Source organism: Ruditapes philippinarum, unplaced genomic scaffold, assembly GCF_026571515.1.
Source record: "Ruditapes philippinarum isolate M1 unplaced genomic scaffold, ASM2657151v2 ctg7648_1_1_1_1, whole genome shotgun sequence".
NCBI classification, from domain to species: Eukaryota; Metazoa; Mollusca; class Bivalvia; order Venerida; family Veneridae; genus Ruditapes; species Ruditapes philippinarum.
This window is the reverse complement of record NW_026862176.1, coordinates 62,974-84,626: the sequence shown is the minus strand read 5'-3', so window position 1 is coordinate 84,626 and position 21,653 is coordinate 62,974. Positions and strand designations below refer to the sequence as shown.

The 21,653-nt window shown below is 31.3% G+C and overlaps 1 protein-coding gene across 1 annotated transcript; it reads right to left on the bottom strand.

The window, feature by feature from the left end:
* Positions 1-86: 86 nt before the first annotated feature.
* Positions 87-10,979, bottom strand: LOC132718179 (uncharacterized; the record flags this gene model as incomplete). Its single annotated transcript, XM_060701813.1, has 6 exons — positions 10,817-10,979; positions 3,278-3,411; positions 2,997-3,130; positions 1,209-1,323; positions 827-872; positions 87-155 (listed from the first exon to the last, which is right to left on the bottom strand). Coding segments are annotated over exons 1-6 (652 nt in total), but the record flags the coding sequence as incomplete, so codon positions are not given.
* Between the last annotated feature and the right edge of the window lie 10,674 nt (positions 10,980-21,653).

Below are 21,653 nucleotides of genomic sequence, written 5' to 3'. Positions count from 1 at the left end.
TTACATTCCATTGTTCAACGAATAGCGTACAAAAGCAAGTTTGTATAACAAAAATATTTATTATTTCAATGATAAATAATTCTCACCAAAATATGTGGTATCAGAGATGTTAAGTGTTCTGATCACCCATTCCTTTCCTGGAGAACTAAATGCGCCTAGTAGATAAAAAAAAACTAAATGGTATATTGAAGCATTTGCATCACTTGCATCAAGGGTATAAAACTTTATCTAATGAAATATTTTATAAACGTTTAAGAAGTGTTACAGTAAAATTTTGTTGCTTCAATAAACTTATACTCGACAGTGTTGTAAAGTTCTCTTTATCTGTTATTTGAAATATTTGCCTACAGGATAAAAAACATTCCGGAACAAAATAGTATTCTGCAGTTTTAAGTAGGACTTTTAACCTTTTGACAATGATTTCGTACATGCGCCATTTGCTCTGAAGGAAAAAATACCTACATATTTCTTTCATGTAGGCATTGAAGAAAACTAAAACAAATACTTTTGGAGACTGCAGGCGGGATAACTGTAACTATATACTTATATAAATTTATAATAATTACTTTATATTATTAATTAATATAAAATGGTAGGGCATATATTGTTTTAGTATTTTCATATTGATGAATGAATACAGTCATGGATAAGTTATTCATTTGAAATTTTCGAAAACGACAGCATTTCTTTTATTCATGAATTCGTGGATTCTGAAACATTACAATTTTTCAACTGATACCAAATTGTACAAATTTCACCTAAATATATCCGTCCTTAATATACACAACTTATAGACTTGAAATAAATAAGGAAATTGTTCAAAAACCTCTCCAGTCATCTACACCTGGACCTCCAACGAGCTCATAACCGTCCTAGAGAAAATATAAAAAAGGGTAAAGTCAACATTAAAACAGATATACCAAAATGAAACGCAAGAGGACATAAACAATATTAGATTTTACTTGCAATTTGAGATCAAATACTTAACAACGTGTGAAATTGTTTGGTAGTGTCCTAACATTATACAGTCGGATATAAACTAATTTGGCCGTCTATAGTCACTGCTGTAACTATAACTCACACCTTACCAGGTGCTTTAATACAAAGAATTAATTTGATATCAGACATTTTAATATTGTGCCCTCTTCAAGGATAGCAAAGTAATTTTTCAGTCATAAAAATACGTAACCCGTAAATAATATTGTGACCTTTGTAAAAGCCAGTGAAAATCCTGCCTCGGCGTAACTATAGACGGGTCTACCACTTGATGAGCTTACTGTGCCCTTTGTACCATTACCAGGACGAGCCCAAAATGGCCAACATCTGAGTAAAGAAAAGAGAAAATAGGTAAGTATTAATAAAAACACAAATGACAATTGACTGATAATTTAAAAAAAGAGGAATTTAGTAAAATGTGTTTCTCCTCAGAAGGGAAAAACACCTTATTCTGTATACTAAGGTAACATGTTTTTGAAGTAGCAAACATTTCTTTTAGAAATAAAAGGCATATATGTATGTTAAAATAAACCCTTATCTTTCCAGTTATAAGATGAAATATTGTTTGAGAAATGTCACGAAAAAAGTTAGAATAAATTTGTAAAATTGTTGTTATTTATTTGTAAGCAGTTCCTATGACAAAAAATCATTCACTTATTTAAAAAAGAGAGAAAAAAAGAAAATGTCTTGAAGTAAAAAAAAAAAGAAATTGTGAATATTGTTCATATGTTAAATATAGTTGTGTAGAATAACAAGCCAGCAGTGTTAAAGATTATGTTTAAAGGTACATTAAGCCTCGGAAATATACATATTTCTTCTTCTTTAGAAAGAGCAATCATGAATTTTATAATGTTTAAGTAATGGTTTTAGAGAATGTTACATGCTTGTTAGCCGAAGAAAGAAGCGATAAATGTGAAATAATTTGTCACAAAGTAGCAAAATGTAAACTAGTAAGTAGTATTTTAATTCCATACAAAATACATGACTATAACTTTACTTATGCAATAGAAGAAAAAAGTTGGTTTTAAATTAGGTAATCGGTCTATGAGTAACCTTTTTGGATACTATAAAACACCAAATTAAAAATAAAGAGAAATAAAAACATTTCTAAGGCATATTTGGCCTAATAAGAAATTCCTATATTGATTTAAAACCACTGGCCTCCATATGGTAAAATAAAAAAAAAAAAATTCAAATAAACGGTAAAATTGATCTAGTAAGGTGTTATATGAAGATACATTATAACTTACATCTTAATTTAAGAAAGAATGTTGACATAACTGTCAATATATCGTGTTTCTCCCTTGCATTATATATAACGTTACTAACGCAGTAAATATAAATATGAGAACATAATTCTATGTTTGATACGATCCCGAATACCGCGCTTTCGGATCACAGGTCGCGATTGTGCCCTGTACAATCACGAGGTTCTAGAAAATAGCCCGAATGAAAGAATTCCGTAGTATAATAACAGAAGGTATTTGTCGTTAGCCACTCAGCACAGAACAAACACAGGTTACAATATAAATATTTTGAAGTGTCATTTCGATATTTTCATCTACATAATGTTTTTAAGAGGGTTTTGAAATATTATTACATGTAAGTCGGTATTAATTGTTTTAGTTTTTTTTTTGTTGTTGTTGTTGTTATCTTTTTCAGGCCTGCTACTTTAATGAAGAATATGTTGTTTGAATACTCTTCAAAGTGGAGGTAATGCATTACCCGTGGTCTACCTTAATGTAATAAGTTTCATCACCATCAATACTTAAATATTTTGTTTTATCACTTCTGTGAGATGAAATTTAAAATGATAATTTCAAAATAAGTTAAAATAAGGTTGCCGTCATAAACCTACAACAATTCATTACAATGAAAGAAATTGTAAGTATTCAAGTATTTGCATCGACTCGCTTGTGTTTCTAGACCATAACTGACAGATGACACATACTTTTAAAACAAATAAATAAATAAATTTATAATAAAATAATTAAACAAACCCGAATGAACCGTCCACTTTGCATTTCATTGCTTTAATATTGCCAGTCAGTTTAATGCACTTTCCAACCATATAATTCTTCGAGTTGTTTTCTACTGTCTCGTAATATGTATTTTTCCACCCAGGGGCACACACCTGTATGGTAATTATACAAAATAACATTGTCTAAAGAAAAAATGATTTCAACTAGAAAACAAGCAACTTGTTGGTCATTCAAATAATAAATAAACTGGAATAAACACTTAATAGCAGCTTTTATAACAATATAAAGAGCCGAATTACCATAGCCATTGGTATCGTGGCGTTATTTGAATTGTTCCCATTTTGAATGTAGTATTTGTTTACTGCCAAAGAAGAGCCGAGCCTGCTGTTCTGTTCACAAGCCGTTCGAGTCTTGTCGTTTCTTCTTATTATTTCTGAAATTAGATCTTGTTTATGCTAATCATTATTTGTTCGAAGTAGCAAAATGTTTCTTAAAAATGTTTCAAGAATTCCTATGTACTGTCACTGCTAAATGTGTATTGAGTTTCGTTATATTACTATAATGATTGAAGTGTGTTAGACTACTTCTAAAATGATCACAAATTAAATTAGAGTGAGACTAAAAAAGGATTGGAGCACCACACTACATACCGTATTCCGGTATATACCAGACAGACAAGTCGCTTGAATGATAAAATGCTAAAATATTGCCTTTTTACCCAACAGAATGAACTTTAAAAGGTCTTATTCATCTTTTCACGCCTATTTATGTATGATAATGAATGAAAAATGTAAAAAATTGCGAAAAAAAAACCAAAACGATATTTGTCATTTTTGTGATCATGATTTCTGCAAGCGTCTATAGGTACTGCACTAATCCTGTTTTAAGTTAAATCCATTAAATTATGAAAAACAGTTCATATCAAAGGAGATATCTTTCTGTTGACGAATGTCAGAGTCGGTTTAATCTGTCCTATATTCTTTGTACAACTACTCAAAAACTGCGTGTGCTGGAGGGCGTGGACGGTGCGTTGAAATATGTATGTACTACCGTCAATAAAGAGCATCAATCAGACCGCTCCTGCAACATTTTCAGTTTTGAAGTGAGAGATATTTTTTTCTATTTTAAGTCTGTCAAAGAGGGAAGATAGAATATACAGCATCTTATCGCTGAGACATTCATTTGTTCTGGTCTTAGTTTACAACAAGTAAACAGAGCAGCATGTTATTTATTATTTTGCATGAAATCATATTATATATTTTCTGTACATAATCCGTGTTCAGAAGAAAACGACCGATTTATTCAAAATATTTAATTAAAAGAGAACAGACCAATTGTTTTACATTAGGTTGAGAAGGGGTAGACTATCCATGTATTACTAAATTTACAGTCAAAGAATGAATCATAAAATGCTGAAACAAATACATATGTTTCTAAAAAAATGATATATTTTAATATCATTATGCCGGCTCGCCACGGCGAGCCGGTATTACGTTAGGATTTTGCTGAGAAACAACCTAAAACTCCGAATCCATCCAAAAATTTAATCGAAGCTTGGCTTCCAGCTTTCTACAAAATTTATCTATCAGGGCTAGGATCCAACATTATTTAGCCAATCAAATTTAATCTTACATAGCGTCAAAAAACCTTCAATTTTCACGCCATTTTTCAAAAGCAGCAAGAAATATTTTGAGCGCAAAGATATAATGATGATTAAAATGTTTGTTTTCATGAATTCTTTTCAAAAAATCATATTTACACTGACTTTATTTAGCGATTTCACCTGTTTTCTCTGTAGTATGTATTCGTTTGGTTAATAAATAAACATAAGTGTACATCTGGTTCTGTGCATTTTTTTCTTTTTCCTTTTTTTTCCGGTCATTGTATCCTTTCCGGTATTTAGTGTATGTTTTTACTGGCCGGGATCCGGGACGCCCGGACTGGCCGGGATCCGGGATCGTATAAGATATAGAGGAAAAACTAATAAACTATATTTGTGTTGATAATTGGTCGCAATGAAAGGCCATTAAACGTAAAGTTTTTTATTGTATTTTTAATAAACTTTTAAAAAATTAAATTTTTAAATTTAGGATTTTAAATTTTTAGGCCTTTTTTATAAAAACCCCTTAAAAAGCGGAAAATCAAAATTTCTTTAATTTTTCCTAATTAATTTGGAAAAATCAATAAACTACTTTTTAAAATTGGGTTTTCCAAAATCCCGGGGTTTTTCCCTTTTTTGTTTTAATCCCGTTTCCCCCCCCTTTTTTTTAAATATTTTCCTTAACGGGCCCCCAAATTCCTGGGATCTTTTTTTATTTTTTTTAATGACCGGGCTTTTTTCTAAAAAAACCATCTTAGACTGTAAATTTCCGTAAACCCTTATCTTTTAATGGGGTTTCCCGGCTTTTCGGGCCCTAAATTTTATTGACAACTTGTGTTTCCCTTTTAGGTTTTTGTGTCTTCATTCTTTTCCCAAAATACTAAATATCATTTTTACAACAAAAATTTTCGTTTTAAAGAACTTTATTTTGAATTTTTACCCTATCAAATTTTTATTTGGTCAAGGTAACAGGCCAAAAATTTTTAAATGTCATAGACATGGGGGCTTCTTCTATTTTTTTGTTTTACATGATCTTTATAAATACCCCGTATTCCTTTAAAAACCCGGGAGAGAACGGGGTTTTCCAAAATTTTTATGTCACTTTATTTGATTTTTGCTAAAGTCTCTTCAGCAAACGGGAACTGTTATTTTTACTTTAAACACCCCCCTTTGGAAAAAAAATTCAACCCCGGGGTCGCTACTAGTTTTTTTAAAAAAGCTAACCTTGTTTTTTTTTCGCTTAATTTTTTTTGGTAAATTTTAAATAAAAAAAAATTGAAAAAAAACCAAAACGGTGGAAAAGGAGTTTTTGGGAGGGAATTTTCTAAAACATGGGCTATAACAGCAATAACTATTATATTAAGTTATTTGTATTTACATTTTATACCGTGAGCGACATACTTTTACACAAGTGTTATGAAGTTTGATTTTCATTCAATGCAGGTTTGGAGCTGCACCTCTAAACACTTGCAGAAATCATGATCACAAAATAGACAAATATTGTTTTTTTTTTTTTTTTTCAAATTGTTTATTTTTTGCCGATTCTTACATTTTTCATTCATTATTATTGTAGATGTATAATGGTGAACTGGACGTTTAAATATTCATTTTGAAAGTGAAAAGGCGAAGATTTGTGCTTCCTTAAGTCCCTGTGCGGTTGTAGTGTGGGGGGCTCCCCCCAATTTCCTTTTTTTTTAGTTCCTCCACTCTAGCTAGTGTGGAAATCTGAACATTTTCTGGGGTTTTAATGGTTTTAAAAAAAAAAACCCCCGGTTTAAAATTTTCCCGGTTTTAATAATTAAAGGGGGCAATTTTAAAATTTTGGTTTTTAAAAGGCGATTATTTTCCTTTACTTTTCCCCTTTTTTATCTAAAAAAATTTGGAAAAAAACAAAGCCTTTTTTCCCCTTAAAAAAGAAGGAAAACTTTTTAAATTTAAAAACCTAAAAAAAAAATTTGTTTAAAAAAAATTCAAAAAAGACGCTTTTTGGTTTTGGTTTCCAAAAAGTTTTAACTCCTTTGGGGGGGTTTTGAAGGGTTAATTTTTTTTCCAAAACAAAAAATTTAAAATTTTTGAAAAAACAAGATTCCCCAAAAAAAAAGGGAAACTTAAAGAAAATAAAAACTTTTTTCCCCAAATTTTTGAAATTACTCCCGGGAATCCTTTGGGTTTGGAACGTTTTGGTAAAAAACCCCGGGGAATAGGTTTCAAAATTTTTTTAAAAAAAAAAAATTCCCGGTGTTTATGGTTTTCCCATTTTTCCTTTTTTTCCAAACCGGAATAGGGGGGGTTAAAAAAAAAATTTTTCAAAAACCAAATTTGGGTTACAAAAAAAATTTGGGAAAAATTTTTTCCTTGGGAAAATAAAAGGTTGGGGTTTTTCTAGCTGGGGCCAAAAACGATTTTTTATCCCCAAAAAAAATAAATTTAAAAATTAAAAAAGGGCCTACTTTTTTTTGGTACAAAAATTTATGTATTTCTTAAAAATTGAAAAAGTTGCCGTTTGAAAAATTTTTTTCCAAACTCAAATTTAATTGATTAACCTAATTTTTGGAAAAGTAAACAAAAGTATCATCACATAAATCATCATCACTCATGGGTCGTCGTCTTTCGTCGTGGGTTCGTCGTCGTCTCTTTTGGGCGCCCGAAAACTACAGTACAAGAAACACAAACCAAAAACCACACTTTACTTTGGAAATTTTTGGTTTGGTTGTGAACTGTTTGGGCCGGCTAGCTCAGTCTTTTGCCGTCAGTTTACACCCCGGGGGCCGGGGTTTGTTTTCCCGGGGGCAATTTTTCCCCGTAATTTGGGTTCACGAAATATTTTCCCCCCATTCTTCCCCCCCGTTTGTTTCAAAAAAAGGGCATTTGTAAATTATTTGGGCGAAGGGTATCTGCTTATTTAAGGGTTCAAGAAATATACTCAAAAGCTAAAAGGGGGCTTGCCCCAAAGGGAACTCTGTAAAATTTTGGGAAATTTTTCGCTTTTTTGGTTTTTGTTCAAAAAGGGGAACTTGAAGGGAAAAGGTAGGCAAAGAAAATTTCCATAAAGCGCGCCACGCTTCTTGGAAAATTTAAAATTTTCCTTTTTAAAAACCCCCGGTTTTTAATCTTATTTTTTAAAATATTTTTAAATTAAAAAATTGGTGGGTTTGCCCAAATTTATTTGCTTTAAGCAACGCCCTTTGCGGGGAATTGTCGACTTCCTTTGGTTTGGCCCGAATTAACTTTCGGGGTCACCCAAAATAATTAAAAGGGGGTTTCGTGAAATTGTTTGGGGTAAATCAAAAAACTTCTGACAAAAAGATTTTTGCATGAGAAAATCCAAAAAAATAAAAAAGGGAAATTGGGCCGAAAAAATAAAACAAAAATTCTATTTCAGGGCTTTTCCCCAGTTGTTTTACAATAGAATTTCTTTCCGAATTAAAATTCCCAATTCCCTTGGTTTCCAGTTGGTTTTAGGATTGACCCCCAAAACAATTCACAAAGATCATTTAATAGAACAATTTTCAATTTTTTTAAAACTTTTTTTTTTTCGAAAAGTGTAAATTTTCACCAAATACCGATTAAAAGAGATTTTGAAAGCTCTTTTAATAAAATATATCTCTCCAAAAAAAGGATGTTTTGACATGGCTGCCCTTTAGACAGGTGTGGACTGTTATTCCAATAAACATTAGGCGAAAGCAAAAAAATTGGTTTTCTGGGTTTTTCCGGTGAACCCCGGATAACCCACCTATTTTTTTATCCCCGACCCTAAAACTTTTTTTTATTTTTAAATACGAAAAAATTGGTCCGAATTTTTTACTCAATATTTCAAGAGAATTGTTAAGAACGTTTTTAAAAGGTTCATGTAAACATTCTAAAAAATGAAAACAAAACTTAATTAATTTTTGTTTAAGTTTTGAAATCTTTAATATGTTGTCTTTGTTAAGGGAAAGTAATTTTTGAAAATGGAAATACATTGTATGTGTCCAACTTATTTGAATTTTGTAAACATTGGATATTTCCCCAATCTTTTTGGTTGGTAACAATGTATGTGCGTTAAGAGTGGTTGGGTTATTTTCTGGAACCAGGAGTTGTTAGCTTTAATATAAATGAACTATCCCACCCCAAACCAAATTTGAATATTTAAAGACTTGAAATAGCACAGGTATGAGTTTAGATGAAACAGTCTTTTATTTTAACTGGGTTTATTAACAGTCCCCCTCTAATATCTTTGGCAGGTTCGAATCAAAAAAACCTCATATTTTTAAAAATAAATGTACGGAATTTTGCCCACAGTCAACAAAGCACTTCAACGTAAAAGCATTCCCTGCGACTTTTTTTTTACGCTGATATTCAGTCAATTTTAAAATGTTCTACTAACCCATGATATCATCATTAAAACTTTTTCATTCATCATGGGACGATTTGATGAATGAAATGGCGGTTAATGGTGACGTTTGATGCATGATTTTGGTTGTTAAAATTTGGTGACGATGATGATGTAATTGATTATTGGATTGGGGACATTGTGATGAATGCAATTGGGTTTGATGATTGTGATGATGATAACTGCGATGTTTATCGGGCCGATGATAAAATGATTATAATGAAGATGAAAATGAAAAAAGTTTTTTATTATTGTTGACGCCCAATGATTTACCGGCCGCCCCCGATGATGATTATTTTTGATGATTGATGTTGATGCTGATTGATTTTGATGAATGATTGTGATGATGATGACGATGAGATTTTTTTTCATTTGATAGTATTGATGACGTTGATGAAAAAATTTTTATTTTATGATGATGATGGTGTTTGGAAAATTTTGATAGGGACGGAGACGATAAAGGGTTGATGAAAATTGATGATGTTTTGAATGTTTTGGTTTGAATGATAGGAGATGAAAATTGTTTGTTTAAATTTCTTTGAGGGTATTGGACTTTTGATAAAATTTTGGTAGTTATGATGAGATTTGATAAAATTTGATGATGATGGTTGATGATTTGATGATGAGGGATGATTGATGATTTTGAGGGTTTGATGTTTAATTGATATAAATGATTGATGATAAGTGTTTGATTGGGGTTTTTTTTTGCCCCGATGAAAATTTGTCCCCATTTGGGAAAGGGAATGTGGTACTTTTTTCTTTCCGAAATAGGTACAAGTTTTGTACCATTTGGTCGGGCCCTTTTTACCCCAAAACTAGATACGTTATGGATACAATTTAGACAGTGACCATATTCGGCCCCCGGAATTATCGGTTTACAAATTTTGTCACCATATTCGTTTTTGTACCAAATAGGGTTTCCGACCAATTTGCTTGTGTTATGTGTCAATAGCGTTGAATATCTGAATTTTGAACGCATGATAAACAGAAAAAGAGGTCATGCATGGGAAAAATGAACCAAAATTGCAGACTCTGTTTGATTGATTAATTTTAATGTAATGAAAATTTGTATTTGAAATGTTACACCCCGATGTCCATGGGTTTCTCCTTGTGGAGGTTGCTTAATGATTACGACGGGTAATGGGTGTAATCCTTAGATTATAATTTTTAGGCTGAAAAGGGTCAAGGTCATTATAGTACATAATATATAGGTGTCAATAGCAGCAGATTAGAGAATTATAGAGGGGACGTCGGACATGAATTTCGGTATGCCTACATTAAATAGAGGATATGTGTCTAGTTCAGTGTAAGATCGGAATATATTTCACCGAGTGAGCACCAAAAAGGTATATTTCACGAGTGGCGCAGCCAAGAGTTAAATATGAACTTTTGGTGTTCACAAGGTGAAATATATTTCGATCTTACACTAAACTCAACAAATTTTCTTTTTATTACATGCAAAGAAACGTTTTAAAAAGACATTAAACCTAATACTGAATGAAAAACGCGCCAAATAATAATACAACGTGACGTCATTTACGACGTCACGTCATTAAGTTGGTACCCAGTACTGTGCACGCTGGTATTTCACAGAAAGAACGGAAGGGGCTTCAAAACAGTGAAATTATCAAAAGTGATAATTTCACTGTTTCAAACAGTGAAATTACCAGTTTTTAATATCACTGATATATTTCTATAAACCACCGAAAAGCATGTAATAAACAATATTAATGGCAGATTTGGTAAATCAATTCATTTGCTCAAATATAGATATATATGAAAAGTGTTACATGTGGAAATGAATAGTAAACGTGAACATATTCTTAACAAAAATCGAAAGATGTCGTTGTTTAAATGTTTACTTACTACACTTATTGGAAGCTCCTGATGTATCAATCACTTTACAAGTCTCATTTCTTTTTAGGGTAACTGTACACTCATGTAATAACCCATGTCCTTGTATACGTCGATGTGTTTCATTAGGGGCACCAACCAGAAGCCTTAATACAATCATTTTCATTAAAATTGATAAATTTTCATCAGACATTTTACACAACAAAATAACATTAAATCCTACATTTATGTTCAAATTAAAAGTTGGGCAATTCTTTCGTCTATCACAAACTTGCATTTATACTTAAAGTTAACGGAATTTTACCTATTTTATTTTCATCGTCAAACCACACTCCTGTTTTGAAAATTGAATTCTTCATTTATTTATTTAAATAACAGGTATCGGGATTTTTTATATTTCAAAGAACGATGAACCCATGATGCTTTTTTGTGGTATTTATTTCACAGAGGAATCACTTCAATGCTATTAATCTAGACCTACATCAAATAGTATACAAATCTCAGACAAATACATTTTAGTCACGTCATCTCGGAAAAAACCTCAGAGGGGTCCCTTTTATATCGAAAAGAAGCTAGTTAGCTACCATATTAATTTTTCCCATGTAGGACTTTCACAAAATAAGAACACATAGCTGTACATTATAGCCTATTTTAAATAAGCGACCATAACCACTTGTTTGGATTCGTTACACGTACTTAAGTACTATGATAGGACTATTTTTGGTGGAAGTACGGGGGTGTCGGTTAAAAATCAAAGTAAATATTGCACTTACGTTTTGTTAAACAATCTATTCTCGTCAGTCTTCCAACCAGATGCCTGGACAATTGCCACGGTATATCCAAAATGTGAACCTGTTACGCCTTTTACAAATCCGATTTTCTGCTCTTCAATATTATACGAGTCAATTATCCTTATCAAATTTATCAGATGAATAAGAGCCGCTGAATAATCCATGTTAAAATGAATTGTTGTAAATTATAAATATATAATTTGTATAACAATTAAATCCAATGCAAGAAATAGATATAACATAATTATGTTTTTACTTCTTTTCTACAGAAGGAAGTCTTTTTCCTCCAATTGCAATTCTCTTCGTTAATGACACACGTTAAACAATTGTTTGAGTGGTTTAAGCACTTGATAAAAAAATCGACACTTTATAAGTTTGCATTTGATGAGTTCACTATTGCGATGTTCTAATAAGTACTTATTTTTCTTGAAACTACGTGATTGTTTTTAACCTCTTTGAGGATAATTTAAGACGTTTTACTTATAAGAAATATAAGGAAAAGAATAATTGTGAGTACCAAAACGACAAACCACTCTGATAAGTTTGCTCAGTTTGTAAAATATTTACAATTGACCATTAGGCAATGGTATAATATAATGTTTGTTGCTTCATCTGTGTGTATATAGTATGATTTCTCTAAAAATGAAATTGAGACATACCGTTTCTGCCCTTATAGCCCGTCTGTCTGTCTTTCTGTTTGACGAAACTCAACAGCGGAGATCAGATAGCAACCCATTATGTGCATAATTACGGTAAGTTCTGTTTCGATGCACGATTTGGTCGCTAGAGCCGAACAAAAGAGAAACAGCTTTCTAACTAAAGTCGACATTTTGACGACACTTTACAGAAATGATCAGTACCGAGCCTAGTTATGAAAATCGCCGGAATGTGCTGCTTTTAATTAACACTGAACGAAATGACCCCAAGAGCAAAAGAAACAAGGCCTTATCTGGCTTTCAAAGGTCAAACTGCGGGCAGGATTTCTACGGAAATTCACAGGTGTATTATGTACTAAACCTAGTTGTGCATATTGCGGGCACGTTTCGCTTCGCTGCACAGAATCGCCGTCAAATGTAAAATAAATAAACCTTGTCCGGCTTTAACAGGTCAAACTGCAACAGGATTTCGACGAAACTTCACAGGAATGATCAGTACCATCCAAAGGTGACGGCGTGCTTCGTGTCATTACAGCCAAAAGTATTAAAAACTGTATTCGGCTTTCAATGTTAAACTGCTGAGTGAATTCCGACGAAACTTCACAGCTGTGATCAGTTCCAACTTTTGTTGAGCAGAGGCTAGCTGTACAGAATTGTCGCCAGAGCCAAAAATATGTAAACCTTGTCCGGGTATTAAAGGCCAATCCGCAGGTAAAATATTGACAAAACTAGTTGATATCGCCAGCATTTTCCGCTTCACTACACAAAATGGTCCCAAACCTTAAATTAGTAAACCTTGTCCGGCTTTCAAAGGTCAAACCGCTGGCTGGATTTCGATACAACGTAACAGATATGAACAGTACTAACCCGTTTATGCATATCGTCTGCACTTTCCGCTTGACCGCACAAAAAGGACGCCCGAGATCAAAATAAAAAGAAATGTATGTCCGGCATTCACAAGCTGTGTTACAAGTAACTCATAGGCAAACACTACAGCAGATATTGATTGTGTTAGTGTTCACATATTATCTCCGTCTATATTTTGTATTCTGTGTTATTTATGTGAACACTTTTTACAACTTCAGAAACAATTATTCTCGGCGACATTATTGCAACAATGTCAGATAATGAGCTCGAATAAACCATGAATAAATTTAACAGACTTCCGCTAAAATGTCACAGACGCTGATTGGTCACATATGTAAGACATTTTCGTGTTATTTAATCTGAATCTGTGCCAACTTATTATAGCTATCCACATGCAATTTCACTTGAAACATTCGGATCAATAACGTCACACATAGCCTCTATGGACAGCTGATAGACCTAATTCCATCTGTGTTTGATAGCTTAAACTCTTTATGATGTTCAACTACAGCTGTCACTAGATAACTAAAATCTTAACTTTCCGACTGTAATAGATAAAGTTTTTCTTCATTTCAACATCACTTTCAAGCTTCACCTTCAATCTGATTAAACTAACTGCAACTTATGTTTTGACTTTCACCATTTGCACTATAAACAAGCCACCGTTCTAATTCTTAGAGTGCATACGAAGAAGACAAATAAATTTACTCAGTAAAGTATATTGACTATCATACAGATATAAATAAAAAACGATTTGTAATTAAGGTGTATAAAAACGGCTTGCTGGGTGTTTGATGCCGTATTAAGGTATTACGACCCTAATGGGCACTATAAGGAACTACAAAATTAACATCATAGGTCGAATATATACCTTAAAGTACACCTGTATGCAAAATTTAAACAAAGTTTACCGTACGGAAATCAAGTTATGGTCACTTTTCTGAACTCAAGCTAGGATGTTATGAGGGCAATTTTTTAGAAATGAGGAACCTTTAAATAATCTGTAATAACACTTTTTGCTTTCAAAATGGGACATGAGAGATACATAAATAATGTTAAAAGAAAAAAAGAAAGAAAAATAAAGTTGACCCTTCTGGGGATTGAACCCATGGCCTTCATTTTCAATGTAGTTAACAGTAGTACTAGCCTATTTGAATACTCTTCAAAGTGGAGGTAATGCATTAGGATGGTAATACCTTAAATCGATCTGTTATACAAACAACTTTGAAGATTTATCTACATTCCTATACATAGGAGTGGCATTCAATACAAACTATTGTTGCATATATGACAATTTTATAAAGTGAAATCTTTAAGGAATAAATTGATTAGAATATCTTACCCGTAATCAGCTACTTTATAATATGAATTTATCCATTTTAATATATACATGTATCTATATCAATAAAAATCAACGTCAGTCTGTTGAATGACACGATACTTATTATAAGTTTATAATATCCTAGCACACATACTATGGAAAAACATTGTTATCCATATGGAGATCCTTTAAACATTTGCTGCAATTTAATTCAAGAGATATATTAAATTAAATTGCAATAATTGTTTAAATGATCTTTATGTGGATAACAATGTATATATCAAGCATTATCAATTAAACAATAGTAATAAATTAACACAAACCAATAAGTTCAAAATAGTAATAGATAGAGGCCAATCAAGTCTTTTCTATTAATACAGGATTATTTTTTAATTGAGTGGTATGAAATATGATAATTTTCATACAACAAGGTGAAATTAAATCCTGTTTCTAAATTAAAAAAAAAATCTTCATTTATATGATTATATCTTTCTTTTGTCTTTTTACATTATAACTTATAAATTTAGAAAAAAAAACGTAGTTCGGCAAGACATCGGTTAAAATAAGGAAAATATGTTTCACTATAGTGGAACAAAAATTACAGTGAAAATACTAAAAATGAAAAACACGCATTTTATTTCATCAATATATTTCAAATCATAAGTATATAATAAAAAATGTTCATTTGCTTTGCGCTTCATATGTATATTAGACGTTTGCCTTGTAGGTGTTATTATATTTGAAGACATTTTCTGAAATTTGAAAACGAAAATGGCTTATCTTTTGTCAGTTATAGGCTGGTTTATAAAGTGTAGAAAGCTTATCGTAATAAAAGTTTAGCATCTTTATAGTATTTATAACAACTCTTGAAATAGGAATGGAAATTAGTTAACATTCAAACCTAAGGTCACATAATTATATTTTGGACACTTTTTAACAGCCACCGCACATTATATATGAGTCATTCTGTTTTGTTGGCAAAAATTTTTAAAAATATTTTGAAGTGTCTGAAAAGCTAGAGTCTTTGACTAAAGAACATTCGAAGTTAGCAAATACTTCATAGTTGCGTAAACTATTTAGTTTTCATTGTAAGTTTTTTGGCGAAAGAAAGAAGCAAACCCACGTTCAAAAATTGAAGCGTTAAGTCTTTACAATTAAAAAGGAGTGGGAATATCATATACCGGCGACACATACGCTTAATATTGAACACTTCATTTTGAAAATCGAAGATTATGGTTTATTATAAAATAGCTGCAATCTCATTGATTCAAACAGGAGTCAACTGAACAAATTATGAAACCATATTCACCGAGTGTAGTATCTCATTCACTGACTGATTTGGATTTTCCCAATCTAAAATAGAATCAGCCTCATATTCAAAGACAATTAACTGCCCGTACGTAAATCATATTTACTGAGTGAGAGTATGATTAACACGTGTGCAGTTATGACTAGGTGTAGTATCATATTTTTTGGCTTAACTTTTCCTATCTTAGATAGAATGAGACTCATATTCAATGACCATACAACATTGACTATTTGAAACTCCGCATTTTGTTCTTTATGAAATAGTTCTCGATTCAAATATCTGTTTACTCCACAATGATAGGTAAAAGTAACGCCGCAATGATTAATGCATTTAAATTAGGTTTAACATTTTGTTTTTTATTTCTAATCATAAGCTGATCATGTAATAAAACAATTATTGACTTATGATCCATTGGGTATGATGTGTATATCACATAATGTTAAATGGCTCACTAGACAATAATTATATACTGTAGTACTGAATATCTAAATATTCGTCGATTTATTAGGTTAATAATCAGTTCAGGCATATATTACCACACTATGGTTTTTCTCGAATGGAAAACATGGAAAAGAGAGAAAACCTGTTTGAATCTTTGAGTTTGTGTTAGAAAAGTTAATCAGGTTTTATATTCAAACTTTACCTTTGTCAATTCCAGGAAACATGTGTAAGCCGTATATTTATATAAAATGGAACGATGTTAATACATAGTATATGCCCTTTCAGTTACATTTGTGACTTGTCATTCATTTTCGCACAGTCTACTGCGATTAAACGACCGAAAAAAGGTCATTTTCCTTACGTGAAAAAGCATATATTTCCCCTGATTAAAGGACAGTATTCCCCTCTATTTTTATTATTACTTTTTTTCTTGAACTCTTGAATAAATGGAGGAAAGCAAGCAGTATGGATATGTGCAATATCAAAATTGAATTTATTAGTAAAAATTGTTTTAAACCTCCCTGATTTTATCTTTTCCCCAAATTGCCGGTAACGACACATTTCGACCCCTTCCCCATCACATACTTGATTAGCCTCGCCACCAGATTCCGAAAGAAAAAAAACATTATGTGTTTATATCTATGTCAAAAATGTATGTTAAACTTACTTTATGATTTAATAATTCTGTCTTTTAGTTTTCTTGTTGTTTTTTTTATTTCTAAAAATCAGGATCATTCGCTGCCCTGTAGGGAACGGCAAGTATGTAAAAGAAATACAAAACACAGTTGCAGTTATGAAATTTAATCAAAAATACTTTTTTATTTTAAACATTTCTTTGAATTTTGATCATAGTTAACAAAGTAAAAGTGAGAACTGTAAAGAAATAAGTATGTTTTATATATGAAGCTATAATATATATAAGATATAAGTATCAATATTAAATTCTCATAGAATATTTTTTTAAAGGGAGCTTGATAAAATATAGATAATAAGGTTACAGAAGCAAAATTATATCATTATTTTCATGAAATATTACTTTGTGATATAAAACATAGAAATTGAAGAACCTATTGCATTGACAAAAGTCAAAGTTTAATGACACAAATTAAAATGGAGTAACTGTAACACACTAACATAAAAAAAATGACGTAACCAAGAAATGAAACCAATAAAACAATGTAAATAAAAACCTTAGAAGTAAAAAAAAGAATTTGAAATGGTTTTGTATGTGTGTGATTGTATCTGATATAGCTTTTTTGTAGTTTCCCTTTGTACTAGCCTTTTTTTCTTTCAATCAGAAAGTAGGAAATGATTTTTAATGTATGGTCTATAAGATTTCCTCTGTTGTGTTTTGGAATGAATGAACAGGTTGTATATGAAGGCGTATTCCATTGTAGCCTATGTGTTGGTATTTTATCATAAGATATGACAGTTATAAATGAAGTATTAAATAAACAAAAAAGAATTTTGAATCTATTGAATAAGCTCATTATGGCTCTGAAACGGCCATTGTATAAAAACATTTCATTGTGTTCTTTATGAGATGTTTAAAAGCAATTAGTTCCGATGGTCAAATGATATAAGCAAAGCGTTGATACAGCTGGTTTTTTTTAAAGAGTATATCTTAATTTGAATCAAGCGGGCCTCAACAGAAGCCGGTTAACCTACGGGTGCTAAAAACTAATACAGCAAAGTAAAGGACGACCAACCAAAATGATGATAAAAAACTAATTAAATTATTAATTTGAAGGATACAAATTATTTATTCTCTTACTTTTTTTAAAACTTAACCGAGAGCAATTCACGAACATTGAAGTGATGGTCTTACTTAAAGTAAATGTATTTGCTATCGCCTATATTTAATAAGCGGGAGTCTGGTTTTTGTGTGAGTAAAATTATTTTTTTAATTAATACCATTTCTGATTAATATTGAAAAAGTCTTAAGTAAAACTTATCCAGACAACATCATATATGAACTCAGTCACAAATGATAGTGAAATCTATAGTTTTATTATAACAAAAGCACATTATGACAAAAACCACAACAAACAATTAAGCAACCATTACTCATTACTCGTACAAATATATTATTCATATATTCCATTCACCCTAAGCAATAACTTTTTTTTTTATTTCTCTTTATTGTACAATGCAAACAATAAAAGTCATGAAATAATACAATAATACAATACCATGAAATTTGATGTAATAACCATGTTCTGAAATGATACACACAAATTCATACATTTGCAAAGTACTATATGTATTTTCTTATTATATTTTTTTTAAAAAGGCAAAGTTTACTCTGCACAAACGTTCAATTATTAAAGAGTTAAGTTACAACAACAATAAGTGTCACAATTTTTTGTACAGCTAATAATGTTAGGTACTTTCATTTTCATTGATTAAGTTTATGTATTCTTTCCATACATCCTGCATTGTTTCAAACCTAAGCATTTTTTTGGCATTAATTATTTCTGTTTTAACCAAAAATAGTAATTGATTTTTAAAAGCCTCTAAGCATGGCAATACGGACTTTATTTTACATTTGTAAATATAATGTTTTAATAATAATAGTATATTATTCTCTGGAACTGTGAATCCGGAACAGCCGAAAATGAAAGATTGTTCTGAAAAATGAAAACATGAATTTGGAATTTTGTTTGTTAACCAGCCCTGTACGTCCCTTATAAACATGTTGACTATGTCACATTCCCAAAATAAATGTTTTATGGTTTCTGGATTGACATTACAAAATGCACAGTTGTCGTTGTCCCTAACATTAATCTTTTTCAGTAATACATTAGTACCTAAAATACGATGCGTTATTCTATATTGAAGCCATAAAAGTTTTGGATCCTTAGTCACTTTAAAGGGTAGAGAGTAGATACTTTTCCAGTTAAGATAAATATTAGAAAAATCATTTTGCCATTTTATTTCTGATTTTGTCTGACGATTATTATTGACCAGCACGTCGTATATTGCGCAACATCCTTTGCGACTTTTGTTAAGTATTTGGATGGCAATTGGCAATATCGGGTTTTTTACTTTGATATCATTTTGATTTACATGAAAATCCGTCAAAGTTTTTCTGAAGGAACGTATTATACCTTCATATTCAAGAAAGTTTGATCTAACATCAAATAATCATTGAAATTCTTGAAAACTAAAAAACAACCCATTTTCATTTACAAAATCGTTGACAAACAAAACACCTTTTCTTAAGTAGTGTTTAAATTCAAACGATTTTCCTGCAATTTTGAAATTAGGATTTAACCATACCGGATTGGACAAGAAATCTGCCCAATTACCTGAACGAATCTTACATTGAAATAAATAAAATGAATTCAAAACATCCTTCCAAAACAAATTGTTTACTCTACTTTTATGTTGTAACAAATAGTCACTACCATATTTGGTCGACTGGTAAAGAGCTGGGCACAATTCTTGTACAAGAAAAGCATATTTAGTATTTGAAGATAAAAGTCTTCTTATCCAAGTGATTTTCAAAGCACTGATGAAATGTATTAAGTCAACCGCTCTAAGCCCACCATTACATATATCTTGAGTGATTTTTATTCTACTTATCTTATCCGGTCTATCATTCCAAATAAATTTGAAAAATACATTTTGTAGGTCTTTAATTACATCAGAATTAGGGTTTGGTAAAGTTAAAAACAGGTTAGTTAATTTAGACAAAGCAAGCGTCTTGATCACTGTGATCTTTCCTATAGGAGAAAGTAATCTTCTGGACCATACTTTTAAAAGAGTCTTAACTTCATTTATCTTGGAAGGATAATTAAGATCACTTATAGATGTAATATTTGTTGATAAAGTTACTCCCAATAATTTAAATGGACCTTTGTCCCATTTAACATCGATTTCCGGACATAACTCTAAATCGCTATTTCTCATTGCACCTATCCATAACGCCCTAGTTTTGTCAACATTAATTTATAAACCAGAGATATCTGCATAAAATTTTAAAACTTTCATAGTATGAACGAGGGATTTTTCAGAACCGTCTAATATCAATGAGGTGTCATCTGCGTATTGTGACATCAAATACTCTATACCCTTAATTTTGATACCTTTGATATTACTATTTTTTTATAAGTAAAGCAAGAATCTCCGCGCACAGGACAAAAATATACGGTGACAGGGGGTCCCCTTGTCTACAACCTCGAAATAAGGGGAACCAGTCGGAGAGGTGGCCATTAACAACAACAGATGATTGTATATTTGTATAAAATAGTTTTACCCATGAAACAATAGAGTCACCAAAGTTGAAAAATTTCAGAACCGAAATCATAAAGTCCCAAGACACGGAATCAAATGCCGCAGCGAAGTCGACTAGATTTTTCTAGTAATATCATTCCGGGAATATTATTTTGTTCAGTATAAAACATTAAGTCATAAATTAAACGAATATTATCTCCTATAAATCTCCCCGGGATAAATCCACTTTGGTCTTCACTTATCAATTTGTCTAATACAGATTTAATTCTATTGGCAATACACGCGGATGCAATTTTATATGTAATATTAAGTAGGGAAATCGGACGCCAATTTTTTAAGAAACGTTTATCTTTGTCACCCTTCGGTATACATGTGATAACACCTAATTTATCGGATTGCGAGAGCTCTTCTGTTTTATATGAGTAATTAATTGAACGCAAAACAAAATCTCCTATATCAATCCAGAAGAATTTAAAAAGCGCCGAAGTAAAACCATTTATCCCAGGCGAAGTATCATTTGCTATTCGTTTTAAACTTGCCAAAGCCTCTTCTCGAGAAATGAAACCCTCTTAACTATTTTTTGTCGTCCCGGAAAGTTTTGTTACATTTATATCAAGAAACAGGTTATCTTAATTAACTGTCTTAGTAATCTTTGCAGAGTATAAGGACTTATAATGATTCATAGTTTCCTTTAAAATAGCTTTTTGATTATTTATAATTTCACCCGTCTTGTTAAAAAGGGTTGCCATATTTTTTGAAACGAAATGCCTATTTTCTAGATTACAAAAGTATTTGGTCGGTTTTTCTTCCTCTAATACCCATTTTGCTCGTGATCTTATTAAAGAACCCTCTAACCTTTTTTTCCTTATATCTTGCAGTTCTTGTTGCTTATTTAACAAGGCATTTTCATTTTCTGTATTAGTGCATTGTTGTAAAATTTCAATGTCTTTAATAAGTGTTTTCTCATTGATATTGTCCTGTCGTTTTTTAAAAGTGGCATAAGAGATTGTGTGACCGCGAATTTGCATTAACAATGTCTCTAAGAATAACTTATCATCAAAAGATAGCGAAATATTTTGATTAGTAACAGAGTCGTTTACTGATTGATTTTGATCATCCGAGGCATACTGTTGAATAATACGCTGTACTAATTGTTTAATTTGTTTAACATACTCGACATCTTTCAATAGCGACTTATTAAATTTCCAATAGGATTTACCTGCCT